We start from the raw sequence: 24,685 nt of genomic DNA, 5'->3' as shown, positions 1-24,685 counted from the left end.
ATTTCATTATAATGTTTAATTACAATGAACATTGTAATGTTCATTTATGAACAGCAAAGCTCGGGACATCCAACTTTTCCTAGAGGATGCAATTATGTATGTGTTTTGGATAGGATGGATCTCTTACTTAAGAAGGATATCAGTTGTGTATATGAATAACACTTCGGATACATTTACACTGCAGACTTCTGCTGTGGTACCTGGATTTGTCAGTGTGAAGAAATACAGCTTCCAATTGATGCAGCTTTTACCAGAACAATTTTTACTATAGTTGTGGTTAAACCATGGAAATTGTTTTTTACCTGTGTAGTTTATTTAACAATTATTGGGCTTAGGAATAGGCAGTGTTCACCAAAAGAAGTTTTGATAGTGTCATCTGTTTACTTAATAGGGGGACAGTGCTGGTAGGTAACAGTGAAGTCCATGTTCTTACTGCCCTAAGACCTAAATGTCCAAGCAGAAACCTGAAGGGGAATGGTAGTTTACATTGGCAAATGCAGTTAAATACTTCCTACAAACAATACAAGTAGTGCTTTTTCTTCATTAGTCTGACATTTGTATGAAAGATTTTCTTGACATAGCTAGGGTGAGCAGAAATGGTGGGTTTTTGTACAATAGAAATCTAAATAATGTGTCCCCACAGAACTTCCCGAATTCTCCCACTAGGCTTGTATTATGAAGTATGAGATATCATCATTTTTTTAAATCCATGTTAATGTAATTTAATGGGATACAAAACAGCTTTGCAATTTGCTTCTTCTTTAAAATGGCTGCTTGCATGGTAGCTTTTATACTTTATTGATGTAACTGTTCATAACAACTGTGTATGCTGTCAGCATTGTAGTTGCAGAGACAGTGGCACCAAAAGATGAGTCTTACCTCACAGTATTATTGTTATCATGAATAATAGTAAGAGGGTAGTAGTGGCTCAGCCAGTTTTAGCATCAACATATGTTCCTAGCACAGTTGTTCCAGTAAGGCGACTCCCACGGAGGGAGTCCATTGCACAATGGTCCCATGGCTGAAGACGGACAAATTCTGTTTTTTACAGTAGCTGTTAAGGACCTGGACTGTCTGATTCCCATTTTGTCAAAAGGGCATGCACCACACGTTAGTTCTTTTTGTTTATCTTACACAGTTTGCAAGTGGTAGTTTTTATTCTGGTGTCACTGAAATAAACCTTTAATCAGTGCTTAAAAGAAGAATATTTGAATGGTTTTTGCACTTTCAAAGTGACTTTGAAAATCCTTTGAAAATCTATCTTGACTACCATAAATTAGCAGGGCAGGGATGCAGTATTATTCCCAACTCAATCTCTTTGCACCTAAATGCAGAACACTGTCAAACTTTGCCTGAGACGATAAAATGTTTAAAGCCTTCAATGTCATTAAAAAGAGAGGGAGAGGCAGAAATGACATGTCTTGTTAAAAACTTTCTGGCTCAGAATAAATGTATTATTTTTTAGTCTACTTCCTTCCTCAAATCCGAGACTAAACACTTAGAAGAACATCAAGCACTACAGTTAAGTAAGGTCTGTAATTTCCCACAAGTTTTTAGATACAAGTGTGAGTTACACTACTGGATACTGGTGTTTTCTTCTCTTTTTTTTTTTACTTCTTCAGGCCTTGAATATTTATAGACTCTTTAGAGAAGTGCTGGCCAAGGCATCAGCAGTGCTTACCATGGAATCCAATGAACTGTATTTAACCTGAGAAAACACCAGTAATCAGTGAAGCACCACAAGCTTATACTGATTTAAGCTCTACATAATTGCAGTGATGTCTAAAGTTTTATTCATGGTCTTTTCTCTAGCTTTTTTCAAATTCTTGTAAAATTCCCCTTCTGCTGTTATGTTAAAACATGGTCCCAGATTCAGTGAATTCTGTTTTGTTTAGCAGATTTATGTTAGTTTTGTAGAGCTGTTCATCTGAACCACAATTTAAAGCATAATAAAATATTAGTCTTTCCTTGCTATGACAAGTTGTGATTTTTTTTGTTTTGTTTATAAATGTTGCTGAGTTAAAGGCAAGATAAGATCTAAAAACCTACTTAATATGTGATACAGGGAACAGTTTCTTTTATGATAGTTTTAATTCACACAAATTTTGTTGTATATCTTCCACAGACTTTGGTAACATAGACCAAAGATGCTGGGAGCATCTTTGTGGAGTTTCTGAAACGCCTGTAGAGCTTCTGAGCCTATGTTCCAGAGCATTATGAATGTGAGGACTTAGATCTTGTATACTTTGAATATAATTTAAAATGCTGTAGTGAATATAGAAGTTTGGACTCAACACAGTAGTCTTTTTTGCTAGGATGTGCAAAAATTTCCCTAACTTTGTTGACTTGTCTATAATTAAGATAAGTCATGAATGATCAACTGGAAATGAGTGTGAGATTAATAGATTTTATTATAGGACAACATAATGTCACATTATAGGCCTCCATTCAAAGTAATTTTCAATAGAGTTTAATGAAGAAGATAATGTTTTGCAGTAGTTTGGAGAGCAGTGTAGTAACCTGAAATACGACATGATTTTCTGGAGGCTAGTGCCTGTTCTAACCTGCAAAAACAAAGCAAGGGATGGATGTACTCTAAATGTCTCCTTCTGTCACTTTGCCAACTTACATGCAAGAAGGATACTGCTGTCTTCCAGTGGCATAGTCAACATCATTGACTGCATCAGGAAACCAAGACAGGAAGTTACTAACTAAACATTTCTCTTAATAAAAATAAGGCGGTAGTTTCTCCCTGAGACAGCTGCTTGGGAAAGAAGTATTGTGTGCCATCAGTTTTCCATGTTTCAGACTTGAAAGATAATATTTTTTACTTTTCAACTTGGAAGATAATAATGCGCTTTGAAACAGGTATCTAAAATAATTAATTAAAACGTTAAATCTAAAGTTGAATATATGCTGTTTAGATAAGTTTCCAGATATTAAATATGGAGAGAATGTTATAATTTATCAGGATAGAATGCTATGAAATTCCAAAAAAGGCAGCATTACTTACTCATTTAAACAAATATGAAGTGCATCTAATGAGTGAGTTTGAGCAAAGAGGAAAAAGGAATGTCTGTGTTACGTGGTTTTGATTTTTCAAGTCTTACAGAGAACTTCAGTCCCAGAAGCTTGAGGAAAGGCTCAGGTCTGAACCCACAGAGTGACGTGAATTTACTCATAAGAAAATGGGAAGTGTAGATCTGTGTTTTGAATTGCAGGATGGACTTCACTGTGTCAACCTCCATGACTGCAGCTTATTGAGTTAGTGGGAGTTGTCTTTGAACGCAAGCCATATTTACATACAAATGGGTGAATGTATCTTTAGACTGGATCACTAACTTAAAATTTTGGACAAATAGCAAGTGCAATTTTCTCAGCATGTAAAATGGGGATGATATTTTCCATATTAAAATCATTAAGAGCTTTAGAATTGAACATTGAAGTGCATGGCGTTGTGATACAGTCCCTATTGAGAGTATTTGTTTTGATGGTTGTAATTGATATGTTGTGTAAATTCTGTAATCTCATTTTAATGTGTGGCAAAACTTCCTTGCAGAGATACAGAAACAGGAAAGTGCATTTGTGCTGAAAGCAAGATAACATAGCAAATATAGCACTGTGCACAGCGGTACAGGAAAGATGTTCTTGTCTGGGCCTGCCATGGCAGGGCTTGTGTTTAACCCATGTTTCATCTGTCTGGGTTAAATTAATATATCATCTTAGAGGGTTTTTTGTTACTTTCCCACTATTCTTGTCACATTATCAGTAGCTGGTTTTGCCTACATAGATGTCTCTGGTCATGACTGCTGTATCTTGGGAAAAAAAAAAGGTTTTTTGCCCGAGAAAAAGGTCGTGGAGCAATTTTTAAAGTATGCATTCGTTCTGTGTTTTGCCCTTTAAGCACAGGTGTCGGTATAATTTGAACAAAGTTCTGTACATCTTTAAAAAGGGAAGAGAGATCACATTGTGGTAGGGTCAGATAGCTGGACTCTCGATAGATTTAAGCAAATGTTTTTTTTTCAGTTGAAAAAAAAAAGGGGGGGGGGGGACAACTGTGCTTCCATGTGCATGGTTTTGTTTTGTTTGCTTTTAAACATCCCTACAGTGAGGATCAACAAGGTAACCTTCACCAGTTCTTCTGCATTAATATACATGAATGCATGTGGTTTGTTTATTACCTACATTTTGTCAAGAGGATCTAACTAAGGGTGTTAACAGCTTCATTTGGAGTTTTTGTAGTTTCTAGCTGAACACTTAGGTATAACTTTCAACCTTTACTTTTGGATAAGTTTTTTTTTCAATAGCTGCTGCCCAAGACATCTGCAGACCTTACAAACATCAAAAAAGTTTATGTTAAAAATACAATTTTCTTTGTCTTCTGTGGGTGCTTCTGTGATTTCGCTGTTCACGTTACTGCAGTGTACAGGATGTGGATTTTTAGAATCCCTTAGTGAAACAGAGCAGGTAATGCCATTCTAATTTTTGTAGATGGGAAACTAGGGCATCAAGAAGTTTAGTCATTTAGAATGATCATCCAGGCAGTTTGTGTTAAAACATGGGCAGGAACGACAGCAATTTAGGTCATTCCCTTGTTAACATACCCTATTTGTATCAGTTGTTGTACCAGTAGTCCTTAGTATTTACATTCTTGTCTGCTGTTCATGGAAGCACAATATTGAAGCCTGTGGTGCTAAAAGGCTGCTTGAGATTTCTATTATGTTTGAGTTTTGAATGTTTTTTAGAGAACATTTATGATGACTTTGGTTTCTTACTTCTTTGGATGTAATAAAACCTGGGGTCTGTCGTATTTCCTGGGGAACAAATTTTGTAATTTGCATCTCTTTTTTGTGTTTTCATTGTTATCCTATATTACTATCTAGAAAATTAATATATTGTAGATATGCAAATGACAGGTAAAACTAAGTTTACGTGGGGGGGTGCTTATGATTGACCCTGTGTATTTCTGAGTCTTAGCTTATTGTGGTGGCCTTCAAGCAGATGTGCAGGGGTTAATATAGGTAGAGTTCTTTCCAACTCAGCAAATGGGTAAGCTTTTTTTTTTTTTCATTGTTACACATTACCATGGAATTCCTCACTTGACTGTGCAAGCTATGATAGAAAAAAACGTTCTACTACTGTATTTGCAGAGACTTGTCTTCATTTGTGACCAGATGAAACTAGTATTTATGAGCCATATTTGACCAGATGTGGCTTACCTGTACTGGGTAATAAAAGGCTCTTACCCAGCAGAGATGAAACTATTTCAGTCAGCTATTTTAACGCTCAGAGCTGCACATTGCACCAATGCTTTTTTGAATCTCTGGACAAGTATGTGTATATTACTTCTCATGTGTACACTTTCCTAAATGTATATATCATTTTTGAATAATTGTGTCGTTTTCTCTCTTCCCCAAGATATAATTGACCCAGCTATCCTGCGTCCTGGTAGACTGGATAAAACACTCTACGTGGGTTTGCCACCGCCTGAAGATCGACTCGCTATTCTAAAGACAATCACCAAAGTGAGTATTTGGAAACAAATCATTATCTTGAACCTTAGTGGAATGATTTAATGCAAATGAAGGTTCACAGAAGAATTGCAGAATTCTGTCTCATGAAACGTTTTTGAATTATAACATAAAGTAACAAAAATCAGCCACATCTGCTGGTAAATTTGCTCTGAGACTGCAAAGGGTTGATAAATCTTGAGTAAGGCAACCTGTTAAGCATAGAAACTGCTGCCTTTATAGTCACAATTTGAAGAGATTTAATTAAAAGATTCCTATCTGTGTGAGTAATGGGCCTAGAAGTGTTTTGTAAGCTTTTTGAGAGGGGGAGGGGGTTTCTGCACACTCAGGAATGTGATTCACTAGCCCCAGCTGTATTTGCTCAACACTTAATTGTGACACATAATAATTCCCTTTAGGTCTAATGGGAAGCTTGTTATAGAGGTTGTTTATTTTGTTTTTAAAGGTAACTTGAAGCATTTTTTTTTTAATTTGGGCTTGTATGATTGTTCTGACTTCTGAATGATTGTATGATTGTTCTGAACAACCTCCTTCTTCTGGAAGAAGTGGGTGGTAACGGTCAGTCATTAGAGTTCATAAACAGAGTGGAAGGATTCTCTGGTTACAAAAGTTTACACTTACTCTCTTATCTTCTCTCTTGCTCTTTTTTTTTTTTTTTTTTTTTCTTTAACAGTTGTTAAGTCTCACTCTCCCTATTTTTTGCTGGAGAATCTTTGTAGATATGTAACTGTCTCAAGTTAGTATATCACTAACTCTAATTAGCGGTGTAGGAAAATAACGCAGCAAAGCTTGGTGCAAAACTGTATGGAAGGAGAAAGTGGTATTAAATAAAATTGATTTTTGTCACTCTCATACATACCATTTGCTCACACTCTCACAGCCTCATGTAGTCTCCAAGATACATGTATCCAAGTGGTAGGGACAGAATCAGTTCTGCGCAGCATCGATGATAAGTAATTCTGGGTGTTGTGACCTTGCTTTATCTCTTGGCTTCCTCTTGACAGGCAAAATGGCAAACAGAGAAAAATGTTTTCTAGGTTCCCTTTAAGAATGAAAAATTCAGAATCTTGCTTACTTCAGCAGCAATAAATCTTGGGCGAGGTTGCTGCAAATTGTCTTTGTTCCCTCCTTCTGGGTATTTTAAGGATGTAGTCTGTCTTCCTGTTGGGATAACACCAAGAGGAGTGGCATATGTGATGTGGTAACATTGTCATCATCCTGTTATCAGAGCACAAGTCTGCTGACAAATCATCTCTGCTTGGGCCTTATCTGATCATGAGCCTCCTTGTTGTCATATAAGCAACACACATTACTCAGTGTTTAGGAGCTTGATTCCTGTGGATCCTGTCTTTAGTTATCAATGTGTGTTATTTTTGGAATGCCAGACATATGCCAAGCATATTTAATTCATACTAGTGTTAATATTTTGGCTACACATCTTCATAGTGAGTGAGGTGTTAAGTTTTTATTTGGTTCTTTTTCTCAACTCTTAATTTAGGCAACATGAAGATGATCAAAGAGCTGGAGTACCCCTCCTACAAAGACAGGCTGAGAAAGTTGGGGTTATTTGTTTTAAAGAAGAGAAAGTTCCTGGGAGTCCTTAAAGCAGCCTTCTAGTACTTAAAGGGGTCCTACAGGAAAGCTGGGAAGGGACTCCTTATCAGTGAGTGTAGATAGGACGAGGGGTAACAGTTTTAAGCTAAAAGAGGGGTAGATTTAGATAAGATATAAGGAAGAAATGCAATGGGATGCTAGGAAAACAGCACAGATGAGATGTAAAGTGAAGTATTGTTGTGAAAGAGTTTTGTTAACGTGCACAAATCAGTTAACTTGTACAAATTGGTCATTTTTGAATTGCATATTAATTGTGCAAGAGAAGCATGTATTCACATGCTTAAATTACTAGTGTACTTACGTTCCTGCAAGCTGTATCAGCTTCTCTGGTGCTCGTACCCAGAGCAGGCAGATCATTCCACTCATAAAATGTTTCTTGTTTAGCAGAGGTGTTTCATTGCCTGGCAGTCTTTTACAATAAATATTAAAATATCCCGTATGAAATTGTATGGAGCCTCCTTGTGTCCATGTCAGTCTCTTCTCCTTTCAAGATGTTTCAAAATCAGGCTGTTCTTTTCTGTCTGTTTCTTCCCTTCTGAACTGGTGTTCTGCTCAAGGTTCATTCAGTATTGCTCCCTTACTCTGCCTTACTCTGATTTATTTAGGATGGCACCCGGCCTCCACTTGATACGGATGTAAACCTTGAAGAAATCGCTTACAGTCAACATTGTGATTGTTATACGTGAGTAGTTTCTGGTTTTGAGTTTAATATTAATGTGCAGTGATGCATGATAATTCATCAAGAGGACCTTGTAACTTTCAGGGTTTATAAATCTTTTCTCTTACGCTATTTTTCATGCTTTAACTTGTGCTTTTTTCCAAGAGCTCAGTAGGAATATATGGACACTAAAAACTTTGTCATCTGGAATAGCCCTTTTCATCTCGCAAATACAGATCAGTAGAGGCTGCTTTTTCATCTTAGCTTTGCTTGTCTTATTTTATAATGCTTGCATAAGCTGAGGATGAAAGAGCCCTCTAACTTGTTGATCCATGTACAATGATGATAAAAGCAAATAGGTTAAACGACCAGAACTAACTTGTTCTCTCACACAGCTGAAAGCAATGTGTTTGACACAGTAATAATGAGGGCCTATGCCAACTTGTGCTTTGTGAATACCAAGGTATGTTTTTTTAGGAAAGCTTGTTAGCCATCTCTGCCAGAGTAACTTGCAAAGTAAGTGTTCTACAGTACTTCAGAAAGTTTTAATCTGTTAAATGATTTATTAATAGTTAATGATTTTCTGGAGGTCACAAAGGGTTTGACATGCTGCTTATCACTATTGCTTTTTATTTTTCTAAATGGAGGCTACTATTAGTAATGATTTTTCAGTTTCTCCATGTTTTAGATCTAGGAAAGAGGAGTGTTTGTTCTCTCCCTGTCCTCAAGCAGGGGTGTGGGAAGTGTTTAAATACAGTAGTATCCCTATCATCATCAATGAAGCACAGAAAGTGAACTGTGAACATTGTTCTTTGGTTCAGCGACTTGCAGCAGTCTGAAGGCTTGTGAAAAGTTTAACAGCTGGAAACTGCAAACAAATATTTCAAAAGGCAGACCAGATTCTGTGGAGGCCATTATTATTAGGAGCATGTTGGTTTATCTAGCTTTTGGCAACCACCTCTCTTGTAATAATGGGTGATGCCATTTGAAGCTTTCGTAAGACTAATACCAAAACAATCTATCGTGTTCCCGCCAAGTGGCACAATATTGAACAATCCCTTGGCATTTTTGAGGACACTGGGTGGGTTTTGCCTCTTCCCTTGCTTCTTATTTGCTTGACCTTAATCTGAGGCTAAAATCTGGAGGATTTAACTCCTTCCTAAGGTACACAGTAGGTTTGCTGCACTCTCTCTGTTGGGTAGATAGAAGAATGCAGCTGTGTATAGGAAAGAAAAGGGAAATGTAGCCAGTTGATGTATTTAGCTCTGCACCTAAGTGATTTTAGATATCTTAGTCTGTAAGGTATTATAGGTTTTCAAGCATAATTGCTGTGACTACTTGATTTTTCGTATTTTTTAATGTAATAATTTATATTGTGGATTTTTTAAGAGGTTTCTGTAATTTCCCTTGCCTTTTGCCAGTCTCTTATGATTATTTGTAGTGTCTTGTCTACCTATATGCCACTACCAAAAAGACGAGATAAATTTATCCTAAAATAAATTGTTCTGTTTTTATCTGCAGAGGTGCAGACCTTTCTGCTTTAGTACGTGAGGCTTCAATTTGTGCATTGAGACAGGAAATGGCCCTGTGTGATAGTAAAAGCAAGAAAGGTAAGAAAGCTTTACAGAAATCTTAACTGAACAGTAGGAAGATAATGGAGTATAAAGTGTTTAATGTAATGCAATAACTAGCACAGAGGCATGCGAGCGGTGTGTAAGTGATTGATGACTTCCATCCAAACAAAAAACAAGTCATATTTGTTTTCAGAAAATGTTAAGTGCCTTTGAAGTAGTTGAAGGGGAGAGTAACAGGAAAAAAACAATTAAGCTGGAGGTTTAGCATAAATTGTTTTACTGAAAAAATTTAACCTCATAATCTTAAAGAAAAGCCGATGTTAAATAGTAGCGCAAAATGATAATTCTTATGCTAAACTGAATTATGTCTTTGCCTAATTTTCACATAATTATCAAAGACTAATTATACTGACCTATTGGCATGTTTGTGTATAGCTGTTACTGTAAACATACTTATCACATACCTTTGGAACACAGTTGTATTGTGTAATTGAATATGTGTATCTAGTTGTAATGTTGCTAGGAAAAGCTGCGAGCGATTTTTGATCTTAGGTGTTTAGCTTAGCAGTGGCTCTTGCCAGAACTTTAACAGGGAGTTGTAAGTTGTCTCAAGTACTATTTCTGCCTATTCCATATCTCTCAGCACTTCTAAGTTGCTTTTTCCTGTTCTTCTGTTTTGTGCACACAGATAGGAGAATGTAGCTGGAAACTGGAGCCCTTTATGTAGTGTCTGTGCATGTTTTTTTTCCAGAACTTTTTTTTACATTTAAAAGTCAAAATGTAAAGCTAAGATGGAATTGAGACTTGTCAGTTGGACTTAGAAAAGTTATTAATTTTTATTATTTCTCTGAGAACCACACTGGATTTTTAATAGCTTTGACTCATTCCTTTTGAGCTAACGTGTACTGTGTTAGTTGTTTTTAGCAACAGTAGGTAAGCAGAGCAGACTATGTATTTCTTGTTATAAGGGAGCTAGCATTCTAATCTGGAGGGATGGGACTGGTTGCCCATTTTGCTTGCTGTAGACGGAATAAAAAGCTCTCAGTTTTAGATAGGAAAACTTCAGAAATTTGTTTGATTTTTATAATTATTCTGAGTGTAGCAGGTCTGATTCAAAAATGTTACTCACTGGAATTCAGTCTTTAAATTTAGGATTGCAACCTGACCACTAAATTATATGGATCTGTTGGCAGACAGCAAGTCCACAAATTGTGCACAGATTGATCTGCATGTGTGTAGTGGCTGTTTGTTTGGGATGTTGTTTTCTGAATTCTAAGATGTCAGCCCTGGCTGCTCTGGAAGTTCTTACGGTAGTTTCTGGTTTGAAATCCTGTTCATTTATATCTTCAGATGAGTAGCGTGCATACACAGACTGGATTTCTTCTGCCAGTGTTACCACAGGACACACGCAACTGATTCCCCTCCCACAGGATATAATGTGGCTGTAGATGAGTGCTACGTGTCCCTTGTCATTCAGTTCCAGAATCACTTTGCTGAGATCAGGGCTGATTCTTTTGATTCTGTAGAAACCTCTTTTGCAACCTTCCTATTTCCTTGTGCCTGAATTCCCCCCCAGGCTCACCATTCCAGTGTCGCTCCCCAACACTGCACCCCCTCTCAAAAAGCAAGATCTGATCCCTGTTTGATACTTCTAAATTAAAAGAAGGGAAGCAGTTATCCTCCACTCATGTAGGTCAAAAGTCTAATTTGCAATTTTTAACTATGTAGTATTATTTTAAAAAGACTATACCTGCTGGTATACTTTAATATTAATGCATCATTGAAGAGAAGATAAATTGTCTTAAAACATAAGACATTCTTGCTTAGTTATCCAGACTAAATGGTTTTGTCTTCAGAAATCAAGGCAAATAATGCAAGCAGCAAAGGTGTAGGCTACTGACAGCCAACTTCACATTAGCAAGCATTGTGCCTAATTTTATAACACAATACACGTGAAGCAGCCTAACCTACTTTTGTTGAGGTAAACTATTTCACCTAGCAGTAGGTAAAAGCATACTTACACCTAGCCATAGCTAATACACTTAAATTTGAATCATATTGTTTCACCATGACGGTTACTGATAGTCATGTCCTAATTGTCTTCCTAGCTGACTAATGCTGTTTTCTCCCTTCCCTTCCCCCCTCCCTGTAGCTCAGACTATATTACCTTTCATAATTTGATTTAAGAGACTTCAAAACAAAAGCGAAAGTGAAATGAAATTCTCATAGCTTTCTTTTAATATTTAATGGAGTTTTGACGAGTCATTGTTAAAGCCATTTGGCTTCTGTGAAATACCTAAGATGAGTTTTTTCTTACTAATAGTAGGTGTTGCCTTGGGCAAATAAATTAAAATACTTACATTCAAACTTTAAATGTACACGTTTGTTCTTACTGGCACAACTATATGGTAGTGGAAACCTTGAATAAAAGCTTCAGAGAACTGAGATAAGAAAATGCAGCAAAGTTGTATATTTACTTCAGTGAACTTTATCAGCATCTTAAACAAATCATCATCTTTAGGGACCTTCATCTGCTGTGTAGTCTCTTTGCTATTCAGAAGAACTTAGAAGAAAATTCTTCTTACCTCATATATCAAATATATTAATGAGAAGTCTTAAGAATTTTTTCATATCTGTACATCCTGTTCACATTACAAAGATGTTCATAAAGGTAGTGACAGTACATACCCATGGAAGCTAAAAGCATCTTAATTGAATGCATAAAAAATGCAGCAAATTGAATCTAGACATTTTTATCTGCTTCTAGCACGTGATACATGAGCTTTAGCGTTGTAGTGACTCTGAATAGTGGTATCTTGGGATTCTTGAGTCTAGACTAGCGTCTCACTTGTTGAGAGCAAAGGGATCCATGATTTATTTGAGGCTGTGCTTACCTGTTAGCAGACCAAAACCAAACCAAACAATGGCAACAGCAAACAAAACAAAAAAAAAAATAGATAGCTGCATTAGAATCAAAGAAGGGATTTACAAAAACTTAGAGGCAATTGAAAAAGCAAAAAACAGCTTTCAGTTCTGTGATGTCAAACAAGACAATGATATGAATTATTTAGGAAGTAAGTATCTTGTGGTAGAATTGGGATAATGTTTTATAGTTACTAAATACAATTATGTAGAGAAGCTTAATATTAAATGTGTATAGATGGTAAAGCATAGAAGTAGAAGCAGCAGGATGAGAAGTTCCTTCTAGAAGGGAATGAGGGATGTGAATTCTAACTGAAGTTGATGTTGTTGACACCTTGACAATGAAAGGGTCAGTCTGCAAATAGAAACATTAATAACTAACATAGCTTTCTCAAACAAACAGGGTGTTCTTTCAAAGTACAAGGGACAATGGGGCTTAAGCACTTGCCTGAGGTACAATATATAAGGAGTGCCTGAAGTGACTTGTTCAGCCTAGGGAAGAGAGGAGACCTTGTGGTGGCCTACCTACAGCTTCTTCTTGAGGGGGAGCAGAGGAGCAAGCACTGATCTTTTCTCTCTAATGACCACTGCTAGGGCCCAAGGGAACAGTATGAAGCTGTGACAGGGGAGACTCAGGCTGAATATTAGGAAAAGGTTCTTTACTGAGAGCGTGATCAGGCACTGGAACAAGCTCCCCAAGGAAGTGATCACAGCAATGAGCCAGCCCAGAGTTCAAGAAGCATTGGACAATGGTTACAGATGTATGTTCTGGTTTTAGGTGGTCATGTGTGGACCCAGGAGTTGGACTCAATGATCCTTGTGGGTCCCTTCCAGCTCAGGCTATTCTATGATTCTGTGGTGGTTTTACCTTGCTAGGCAGCTGAACTCCACCACAACCGCGCTCTCACTCTACCTCCTCAGGAGAAGCAGGATATATTAAATGTAACACTTGAGGTGTTCTTTCAATTCAGATCTCAATTATTCAGTTAGATCTCATGCAACTGATTAGTACATGGAGTTAAGCTTGGTTTCATAAGTGATTTTTGCATGTATTTCAATGCAGCATTTGATTGTCACTTGCCTGTAGTTTTGTCTAGTAACGTTTTACACTTTGTTCTTTCAGGAGAAATCAGGATTTCCCATAAACACTTTGAAGAAGCTTTTAGGAAAGTAAAATCTTCAGTATCAAAAAAGGTAAGAATAACTTCAATTATGTAAGTATGATCATCCCCCTAAAAGGGGCTCTTTATATGTTGGAGTGGTGAGAATACTGATGGTTGCAATACACTTGGCATGCATTCTAGCACATGACATTACCTCTGTTCCAACATACTTCTGATATTTTTGAGAAGTGAAGAAATGGAAGTCTCTTCACCTGCAGGTTCTGCAGATGATGCATTGTGGTAGACGGATTACCCTGCTGTCAGTTAGCTTTCAGTGTAGTACCTTGAACTTTTAATTGCCTTTTCCAGATCAGTTACTCACCTGATCCTCACCTCTTACATCTGCAGAATATTTAGTTAGAAGTCATGGCCTTTAGACTTTATCACCACCTTTCTGGACATGCACCCAGGAGGTGCTCAGCCATTTCTGTTAATGTGCAAAAGACGTCATTCTGAGATATGAAAAGACTGATAAGAATCGAGATAACTGATTTTTTCCTGATTTGCATTTGTCAAGGAAGTTCATGCTTTAAAGGTTATCTATGGCTAATTATTTTTAACATCTGAAATTAAATCTGTTCACTAATCTTACTGTAAGTTAGAAGGCAGTAAATATTGAAATTGTTATTGTTGCAGTTACTTAATAGGTCTTCATGTACAGCCAAGAGCATACTGCAGTCAAAATAATATATTCACTTGAACTATAGCCAGAGAACAAGGTAACTATTTTAACCTACTTAGACCAGCAAAAGACGATCTTGTCTCCTCCTTTTGGTAGACATGGATGAGTGAGTAGATGGAGAGTTTGGTAACTCACCTGGCAACAACAGCTATAACTTTCTTGCAAAGCTGAATTCTAAGTCTAGCATGGCAATATTAAGTAGAATAACTCTGCCAAAGGCTTCTGCTGATTGCATACCACTGGTGACTATGAGTAGAGAACCTCATTTACAAGGGCAACAGGATTATTTTCACCCTTAGTTAAGCTTTCTTGGTCAATATTTTAGAGTAGAGATAGAGGCTTAGATTTTCATGGTTTTCATTATTTCACATATTTAATAATTATGTAAAGTAACCTGTAAGTGTTGCATGTGTTTAGCGTTGTCTAAAGTGTTTTTTCCCCTCTTATCTTGGCACTGTTAGGATCAAATAATGTATGAAGAATTGCGTCAGTCACTGTGCAGGTGATACATCTGGACAATTACTAGAAGAGTCTTATTCTACGTGGAGTTTAATATCTGCACCAGATTTCAAGAGACAGATTGGAAAGAAGCTGTACCACATCTCCCTCAACTTTTTATGCAGCACCTGAAAAAAAGTCATTGTAATCTACTGCTGTAAACAATCCTTAATTTAACTACTTAGAGAATAAAAGATACAGTTTCTACTTGTCACCATGAAAAAAAAAAAAAACACTTTTAGTGCTCAAGATCAGAGGCTATTTTCATCCATATTTGGTGCCCTTAGTCAGAAAACCCTCAGAAGCACACAGGCTAACCCTTCAACATTTCTGCTGCTCTACTAGCTGTTTTCAACTGTTAATGAAAACAGCTGTGTTTTTCAAGAACAAGGACTCTGGAAGAATTACACAAAGAAAAGAGCTGTGAAAGTAGACTGGGAAGGTGTTGCATGGTTTGTTACCATACCATTAATTGTGCCTTCTCCAGATACAGTTGTTCTCAGAGCTTCTGCTGTCTTCTCATGTTATCAAAAGAAACTATCCAGAGCTAAGCAAACTGTCTCAATTATCTAGGAGACAATAAGTCTGTATAGAGCTAAACAAGAGCAACTTACGTTAACTAATTTTTTTTTTCTGTTTTATCTCTACAACTGTAGAGTTAGTTACATTTAAGAATAAATATTTTGCTTTATAGGAGAGCTCCAACTGTTTGAAAGTAAGCTGTGAAGCCTTTTAGTACAATAACTTAATTCACTTAACCATTTGAAAGAGCTGAACAATGGAAAAAATTCCATCTGGAGCCATATGAAAACAGTATATGCTACTTCAAGTATCTTGATATCAAGTATCAAGTATGCTACTTTCAAGTTTGAAAGCACAAGCAGTTCTGCATTTTTGTAGAATTATAGCTTTAAAAAAAAACTGTGGCATACATTGCTTTCAAACAAAAAATACATTACATATAAAAACTTGATCAGGAACAGAAGAAAAATCTGTGACGCAACTTCAGTGATACAATTTAAGAAATATTTGGCATCCGTTCTTGGAAAAATGCATGGCAAGCAAGATACTGTTTTACAATTGAAAACAGCCACATGAATGTTTTCTCCTTTATGGATGTATAGAGGAAAATCTTGTAGCAGACCTCAGTATAGCTGTAGCTGATGAGCTTATGAATGAGGATGAGCTTATGAATGAGTCAGGTCCTCAAGCCCTGGCATATCCACCAAGAAGTTTCTCATTCTTTCCTCTTACAAGAATATTATTCCTGTTCCATATATGGAACAAGCAAGCAGGGTAGGAACAAGACCAAGGAGGTAATATTACTACTGCTTGAACAGCATTACTATTCAAGTAGTAATAACAGTATAGCCTTGCCAACAAAACATGCCTTAATATTAAGAAGAATGATCACAAGACACCTTGAAAATGTAACATTGGGGTGCAGGAAGGTTTGAAGTTACCAGAAAAGTTGAAAGATTGAAAGAGATAAATACCCATATCCTGTTTGCTTACCTTGTCTCGGCTACAATCATTAAGGAGCAGGAGAGCAGGCAACTGAACTTTTGACTGTTCACACAAGAAAGTTCTGCACCCATGTGGGTGCTTTGTCTAATAGGAAATTCTGCTTTGGCTACAATACTCATCAGAAAAAAGCTTGATAAGTGATAAAACACAAGATCACGTGTGCCTGTACATAGAAGACAGGCATTCATACAATACAGAGACCAATACCTTGTTCTACAAATGCTATTTCTTTCCTAGCAGATGGAGCTGGAAGAAGCCGTCCCTCTAGTCCTCATCTTGATCTTGTTCCAACAGAAACCAAGTATCTCATCATTCTCTCACTTTTCCTGAAGGTAGTCACATATCTAAGTCACAGTAATGATTCTGTAGCAGGGCATGTCAGATGGTAACTTAAGCATAGATGGCATCAGAGCCAGTCCAGGGAACTGTCAACACAATTCACTGCCTTTGGTTTTGGCTCAATAGGAAACGTTTTCAACAATTCTGTCCTTCCTTACATTGCAGGTTCAATTATGAAACAGAGGATTTGATAGAGCATTGCATATGTAGCATTCTGTTGCCGACTGCAATACCAAGGGCAATCTGCAAACCACTACAAGGTTTAGGCATATGTACTTATCAGATTGCTTGTTTGTAGACAGTCCCAGGAAAAGTCCTGGTAGACCTAGAAGGGGCTCTGTGCTTTGCAGCATGCAAGGTTAAAAACAGAAGTATTAAAAACAGAAGTACTTACTTTGCCTTAGTTCTTTTAAATTTACAAAGGAGTACACTTGCTAAAAGCTGCCTTGGACCACTTACCAGGCAAGTTCACTACCTGAAATGAATTTTTCTCTTCTTCATCCAATAGGATGAGTGTGATAGAGCCTGCAATTTACCTAGAAAAGATCAATTTCCCAGTATTTGGAGATTTTTATTTTTAAATGTGTCATGTGCTTGCTAACTGCATATAAAGATTAACAGAAACCTTACTACAGACACAGAACCAAAAGTCATAGCTACTTTTCAGCTGACACTGGTTCTAAGTAAAAAGTCTCGCCTTGGATCTGAAAGTGGAATTGCACAGCCAGGAAGGTGCAGCCATTTAATCCATGATAATTGGCTGCTGTTCTAGAACAGACAGGTTCAACAACAAAACAAGAAAGCCAAAGGCAAAGATTGTTGTAGATTGTTGTGAAAGGGGAATACATCCACGCCTGTCCTGTGGGAAAACTCATGCCAAGTATCAGACTCCAGGATGCATTACTTACTGCACTTAAGCAACTTCAAGTAATTTTGGGGAGAGGGGAATGTTAAAAGCTGTGAGAAGTGCTTAATGTTTTTGTCTGACAAGCCAGGAAGATGGTTTAATTACACAGGAAGGAATAACCCTAACAAGCATGTTGAAAAATGGTGAAGTTAACCAGTTCCATCTGAATATAATTTAAAAAGACTGCCAAGGTCTTTAGTGCTCTTTAGGTTGTTTGGTCTTTGCTTTGCAGTTAGTCAGAGCTTCCTCCAGCTTTCAGATTGCTTCTGGCAAAATCCCTGCTAATGAAGCCAGATGCAGACACCTCTTATGCAATGCATGGGAGTTAAGTTATCTTAAAATGATGGTTACCAATGCTTGCAAAAGTCAGATGATGGTTTAGATTCAAACATGTTACTGGCCCAGATTAAACTAGTCCAATACACGTTCTCCAAATGGTAGCCCGTAGCAGATGTTTCAGAAAGCCTACAGCAAGCACAGGCATTTCTCTCAGAATTCCCTGCTATTCTGCACCTTTTAAAGTGAAAGTGTGTTTATAATCAGAATTTGAAGTAGGTATCTAAGCCTAAGGATGAAAGTACATATCTGATCTGTCTTCAGAGATAAGTATTTAAGAGAATTAACTTCTCCACATTATCTTTTAACTGCAAAACATTTTGGAGGGACTTTACATTCTTGTTATGGTGAGCCATCAACACTGAAGATATTTAGTACCACCATTCAGTTCCTGAGTTGAGGGCTTAAGAAGTGACTGCTTTGCAATTTAAACCTATTCAAGTCTTCAAAGTCAATTTTCTTCTGAGTAGAAAGAAGAGGCAGCAATTCTTCAGATCATTCCACACCACCACTCATTAGGACAGGCCTTCTAGCAATTGCTTCAGTAATATGCTTTATCTAAAAGTTCAGTCCTGTAGCATTAGGGGACCAGTTAAAAAAACACCCAGTGTTACTTGAATCTTTGCTTTTTAATTACATGTAAAAATACTGAATAAAGTATATAGTGACATTACACTGTACCCTGAGCTATAATATGCTGGCTAGCTACTGTATCATTGGCATCACAATGAAGTTGCTTTGTAAGTGGTTGGCACACTTTCATACCATTTCTATTACTTAACCACAGATAAGGGCCCTGCCTTAAAAAAAAATCTAATAGAAAACATGACCACAGTCAGCTGAGGGTTCAGATGTAAATGTGTTCTTAGGTACTCAGCTTCTTTTGAAAATAAAAATGCAGAAGTTACGATATCTAAAAATTAAGTTACTTACAGCAGACCAGTATGGACAGGAGCCTGAGACTTTTACCTTCATCGGGTTCCATCTTTTAAAGTGAAGATGGATAGCATTTAAGAGATTTAATAGTGACTTGTATCCATCTTCCACAGCTTAAAGCTATCACCAATGCATTACGTGACAGAAGACAAATACTGCGCTGAGGTATGTAGAGATTCTCCTGTGCTCAGTAAGTCTCCATTCTCTGTTCCCACTTCAAGAACTTCTTAAGAAAGAAATTCAATAGCATCGCCTATGCTCTCACCACATTTTAATATGCATGAAAGCCAGTATTTACGTAGGATGCTGTTGATTTAAAAATCAAGAACACTTAGCAACACCTTCCTGTGCACACAAGTGACTCATACACCTAAAGGGCTGAGTTGCCAGTGGTTGTAGCTAGCATTGTTTGCCAGAACAGTATCTGCTTCAACTGATTCAGTTTTCCATACAAGCCAAGTTTCCAAACAAGAGTCAATATTAGCATTTAAAAGCACAGTAACAGCAGAAACAGCTAGGTCCCACCTAGTCATTTTACTCCACAGATGAGAATAACTTCAGATCACAGAACTGAGATTTTTTCCATATTGCAAAAACCTTGCTCAGTTACCTTGTAGCTTACACAAGATGCCAGATGCTGCCTGCTCAAGCTACATGCCAACACAAGCAGTTGAAGGAGTAGATGGAGACCCTCAAAGGTCGTGATACCATCAAATTCCCCAACTTTTCACAGGGATATCACAAGCCACCTATATCATGCCAGTTTCATGTAAGTGATACAATGCTCCTTTAAGGTACTTCCTGTAGGACAGGTAGCACTTCCAAGTAATACTTCAAGTGGCATTAAATATTTAAACAAAAGGGACTTAACATTTGTGTGAATTTAGTTCTACCCATGAATCAGGAAACAAGTTCAACAGAAGATTTAAGTTAACAAATCATGTTAGAATTGCCAGGTAAGTACAGCATCTTACTACTACAGTCAGCTAAACAGCACGGTGTGGGCAGCGTGCTACACTGGGAACCTTTAAAATATTGAGAGCGAAACAGATATTTTGTACAGACTGAACACCTGCCAGAGTAAATCCTTTAACAAAGTAATTTAGCATGAAGCATATAACACTGATCTTTAGGCAAACATACATACATTTAACCAATGAATCTGAGGACTGCTAGGAATGTTACAGCTGGTAATAGTCTGCTACAAAATCTTTAAGAATGCATTGCTATGTTGCTGTAGATCTTAATTCAGGACACTAGTCAACATCTTTAGCAAGAGACTTTATACCAGTCACTTTAAAGCAAGCAGACATTTCAAAGTTTCTTGTTTGCCAGAACTTTAATCTTGTTTCACTTCACCCTTCAATTGCCTCTTCATGCGTGAATATGGGCTGATTGTGTCATCCATCACAAAGTCATAAAGCACTCTAATCCACGAGTTATACTGTGGCAGGTTGTCATAGTATTCAGCCGCTATCTTCTTCACCTGAAGAGAAACACAAGGTTCATTTACTATTTATATTAGTACCAATCATGACAACTTTACTATCTCCAACCTGTATCTTAATGCAGATAGACTAGAAGTTTTATTTTAGATGTTAGATTCTAGAAGAAAAGCTCTTAGTGCTTTCACCATGTGAAAGTTTCTTTTTGGTGATTCATCACCTCCTTCATGTGAAGCTCACACACTGTGAAGGTTAACCAGGACAAACTAAGCCTAACACTCATTGTGCTACCTAAGGAACAATGCAGCTCACCAACTCCAAGCAAGCAAGCAGTTGGATTGCTAGTTGAGGTGAGGGACTCAACTCAGAGCTGATGTGTGTGTGCATATAAACACACACACACGTGTATATATACACATATATATACACACACAAACACAGACAAGTATCACTGAAAGAGACTTAGCAAAGTTGTAAGAGGAGTTAACAGCCATTTTCAGTACGTAGTTTCACACCTCAGCACTCAGAAAAAACTTGTTCCTTGGAAGAATATCTTGTTTCTATAGTCATTCTTCAATGCCTGTCCTTCTAAAGCTTTTTACTCCTATATGTAGAATTTATTTTTTTTAAACAGTACACTTTTTTAAAGTGAGGCTACCAGAGTTTCAGTCAGAAATCCTGCAGCCAGCTAACACCTTTAAAACCTGAACAGAACAAGACTGAGCTTTCACTAAATTCCAGTTTCAGACAGATTATTATCAATGCCTATAAACAACAAGCAAAATTAAGGTATTTACATGCTTGGTTCAGAACTGAAGATGCTTTTGATCTATCATCACACTATCAAACAGGTCATCTAACCAGTAAACTTCAATTTTAAGTTCGCCCCCATTAATTCAGCAATTTTTAAGCTCAGAGCATAGCAGAGTCCAGTCCAATGAAATTAGCTAAGCTGTTCAAAGAAAAGACTTTTCTCATCAAACCTGTAGACTAACAGTCCTGTAGCAGAGGAGAGTTTTTCTCTCTGCAATGAAATGCTTGAAAAAAAATCATTCCATATTTGGAACTTCAGTATTGGTGCATGAAGTGAAACTTGGTTTACCAGCACAGATCTACACATCAATGGTGAGTTAGGTGAGCTCACACATATTATTCATAGACTTAATCTTCCAAATATAGTTTAAGAAATGTAATTTCTCTTTAAAAAGAGCTAAGGCTCCAATTAAGGCACAGTCTTACCCAGGTCTCACTTGCCAACCACAAGGACAAAGCTACAAGCCCAACACTACAGCTTCTGTCAAACTACAAATTTAGTGTGACAAAAAACACATTTAATTGAAGATTACCTTTAGGTATAGTCCTGGACACCTGTACTCTCGTTGAGAAACAAAGAAAGAATTAAGCTCCAACTTAAAAGCAACTAGCAAAGACTAAGATGGGAGAGAACCAATTCAAAACTTTACATCTGCTACTTAGACTTATGCAAATGTCACAGATCTTAGTTTTGAAGCCTTGCCATTGTACAGCTGATACTTACTTAGCATTCAAAGGTTCTCATTAGAGAAAGACTGAGCTGCTCCAGAATAGAAAGCTATTAAGCATTTGTCAACAACACAAACACCAGCCATTCCTCAAACCGTATCTCCTTCCCCCACCAGAGAATGTCACTGATAAGGGACTGAAGGATAAGCATGCATTGCAATGTTTTACTTAGTATTTCAGAAACAGAGATGACAAGCCTCTGAAGGTGCCTGAAACTTGACTAGTTTTCTGCATACTTCCAAACCGAAGAATACCAAAGGCTGTCCATAACAACAGAGGCCTAAAGTCAGTACAAAGCATAAAGCCAAGACAGCAAGACATGCATTTCCTCTCCTTTTACGGAAGGGGTTAGAACAGATAGCACATGAGAAGTTTGTCTGGGGCTTCTCCCCATCAATCTACTCCCATTTTTTGTTTTAGAGAAGCAATTGCCATATTCCATTCTAACTTCCAAGGGCTGTAACACTGTAACTTCCTTTCTTGTAACTATTTATGTTCAACCTGATTTTCAAATTAGAGTAAAGCTCATTTGAAGAAAAAAGAACAACCTGGGAAGTAAACTTACCAGTGGGAGGCTCTTGCCAGGAATATTGGGGAAGTCGTGGTGCTCATTGTGATAGCCAACATTAAAAGTGAGCAAATTAAGTGGCCCGTAATAGGAGTAAGTCTCATGGCCCTTCAGAAACATGTAATGTTCAGCTATGAAGTGTCCTGAAATCGGGTGCAAACCGAGTCCAAGTACTGAACCAGCAAGCATGTAGAAAATGGATTTGGCTCCCCATAAATAATATATCACGACATCAAAGGAAAGCTGAGCCAACAAGTTGATGATTTCAAGTCGAGTAATTGGTTTGGGATTGATGCAGAGGGGTCTAATGGCATAGAAGAACGGCTGAAGAACAATCCATATGAACTTCCTGAAGCGGGTACAGAAAAACCAGCCCTCGAAGTTGGTAGGGATGTCCACGTCGATTCCATCGCCTCCTAAGTATCGATGGTGATCCATGTGGTATCTCTTGAAGGATATCGAATACGGGAGACCAAGAGGGAGGTTGGCAAATATTCCAAACCACCGGTTCCACATGGCTTTGCTATTGCCAAAGGCACTGTTGTGGGAGATCTCGTGAATCGCCAGAGTCATGGAGTGGCTAATACAGCTCCCGAACACGTACGCCCAGAAGACCACCCACTTCCAGTCCAAGTCCTTAACGAGGTAAAAGGCAGTCAGCTGCGCCAGGACCATCAGCACAACCACCCAGATCAAGTTGTGGTCTGGCTTCATCAACGCCTTTATCTCGGGATGCTTAGCTACACGGGAGAGAATTCGATTAAAAAATTTATTTATAAGCTCTCATCACAGCATGCCGCCCTAATTAGATAGCAGAGGGGCATATAACCGTTCCTTTCCCTCCTCCTAATTAAGGAAGGAGAGACCCCCATTCCGTGTGGTACATTTATAGCTATAACGAGCTTTCAGATTAAGCCCAGAACCAAGCAATTTCACCACATTTCCGCTGCTCGGCGGCCAGACGATTTTGTGACGAGCAGCGCTGTCACCCCAAGGGGCCGGGAAGGAAATGGCTTCGCGCCGGCGGCCCTGAGGTGAGCCCGGCTCCTCCGGCCGCAGGACGTGGCCGCGGCGGACACCGCGCGGCTCCTTCCCTCCCTCCCTCCCTCCCTAGCGGGCCCGGCTCCTCCCGTCCCTTCCCTTCCCTTCCCCTTTCCCTTCTCCTCCTCACCCCACAGAGCCGGCTCCCAGCTCCACACAGGCCCCGCCGCCAGCAGCAGCCTCCGCGTCTCCTTCCCTTCCCCTCCCTCCCCCCCGCGGGGCCGGCAGCCATTTTGCGGGGATCCCCCCCTCGCCACGCAGCCCTCACGGAGGAGCTCCGCCACCCCCCTCCCGCCGCTTATCCTCCCCTCCTCACCCAGGATCTCCTTGCGGCGGTCGGCGTGGGGCTGGTCCGTGTACACCCACTCGAAGTCCTCCCTGGCCACCGCGTTCCCCATGCCTGCTGCCCTGCCCGCCCGGCTGCGGGCGCCCCCCGGCGCGGCGCTTTATAGCGAGGAGCCCGCCCTGAGCGCTGCCGATTGGCGCCGGGGCCGGGCGGAGCCGCCCTGAGGTGCCGAGGGGGGTGCCGAGGGGGGGGGAGGCAGCGCCCGGCCGCCTCACGGCCCCGCTTCCACTGCTAGGGGAAGGGAATCCAGTGGGGAGAGCCCGGCAACGGCCTCCGGGGGGCTGTGAGGCAGCAGGGTTGAGGCGGCGGCGCCTTCGTTGCCGGTCGCGTAGCTCAAAATGGTCGAAAGGGCGAGGAAGGCGCCGCCCGAGCCCCACGCGCTGGGTTTGCCCCTCGCCTGCTCCTCTCCGCCCCTCAGCGGGGCAGGCGACACAGGCGGAGGCGTTGCAGCAGGTCTGGAGCCGGGCTGAGGCATAGCAGGATGGTTCTGCCTTTCCCTTTAGTTAGACGCTGATCTGGCCCAGCCGCCTGCCAGCTTCGGTTAAACTCGTGAGGTTTTAACTATCTGTGAGGTTTCCGTCAGGCATCGTGTCCAAAAGTCACTAGGCGTACATAGGGAGACAATGAAGTCTCATATGACTCATTTTCTTAGGAAGCAAGGCTGAAAATAGGAAAAGCATACAACAGCACTGTGTAGTGGTTCCTGAAAAAATGCTTTCTCTTCTCCAGAGGTAACTCGTGTGTGGCTGTAAGGACTAGCTGCCTCTGGCCAAAATACAAATTTTTGTAAGGTGCCTAAAGATGTCTAATTACCATTCAAAATGCCTGCACCAAGGTCTTTTTTATTCACATATTGTGAAGATAACTACCTGAAAGGAAGTGGTGAGGAGCTGAGAAGACTGCTTATCTTGCAGAGAAACAATAGCACAAGAGGGAACGGCCTCAAGTTGCACCAGGGGAGGTTCAGGTTGGGAATGAGGAGACATTTCTCCTCAGAAAGAGCAGTCAGGCGTTAGGATGGGTTGCCCAGGGAGGTGGTGGAGTCACCATCCCTGG

The 24,685-nt window shown here is 39.2% G+C and overlaps 2 protein-coding genes across 3 annotated transcripts in view; one reads left to right on the top strand and one right to left on the bottom strand.

Moving 5' to 3' along the window:
- NVL (nuclear VCP like) overlaps window positions 1-18,424 on the top strand; it is a 38,441-nt gene extending 20,017 nt beyond the window's left edge. For both annotated transcript variants that reach the window (XM_027453066.3, XM_021269481.4), the window contains 5 exons: window positions 5,419-5,525; window positions 7,751-7,827; window positions 9,325-9,413; window positions 13,423-13,493; window positions 14,606-18,424. In XM_027453066.3, the coding sequence (XP_027308867.1) occupies window positions 5,419-5,525; window positions 7,751-7,827; window positions 9,325-9,413; window positions 13,423-13,493; window positions 14,606-14,650 (389 nt within the window). In that variant the 3' untranslated portion in view covers window positions 14,651-18,424. The remainder of the gene's footprint in view (window positions 1-5,418; window positions 5,526-7,750; window positions 7,828-9,324; window positions 9,414-13,422; window positions 13,494-14,605) is intronic.
- Window positions 18,362-23,820, bottom strand: DEGS1 (delta 4-desaturase, sphingolipid 1). Its single transcript, XM_027453068.3, has 3 exons — window positions 23,600-23,820; window positions 22,240-22,982; window positions 18,362-20,173 (listed from the first exon to the last, which is right to left on the bottom strand). Exons 1-3 carry the CDS (start codon window positions 23,679-23,681, stop codon window positions 20,027-20,029), a joined length of 972 nt encoding a protein of 323 aa, XP_027308869.1. The 5' UTR covers window positions 23,682-23,820; the 3' UTR covers window positions 18,362-20,026.
- Window positions 23,821-24,685: the final 865 nt, after the last annotated feature.

The sequence above is a fragment of the Anas platyrhynchos genome, chromosome 3 (genome assembly GCF_047663525.1).
Source record: "Anas platyrhynchos isolate ZD024472 breed Pekin duck chromosome 3, IASCAAS_PekinDuck_T2T, whole genome shotgun sequence".
Lineage (NCBI taxonomy): Eukaryota > Metazoa > Chordata > Aves > Anseriformes > Anatidae > Anas > Anas platyrhynchos.
This window is presented reverse-complemented; position numbering and strand designations above follow the sequence as displayed.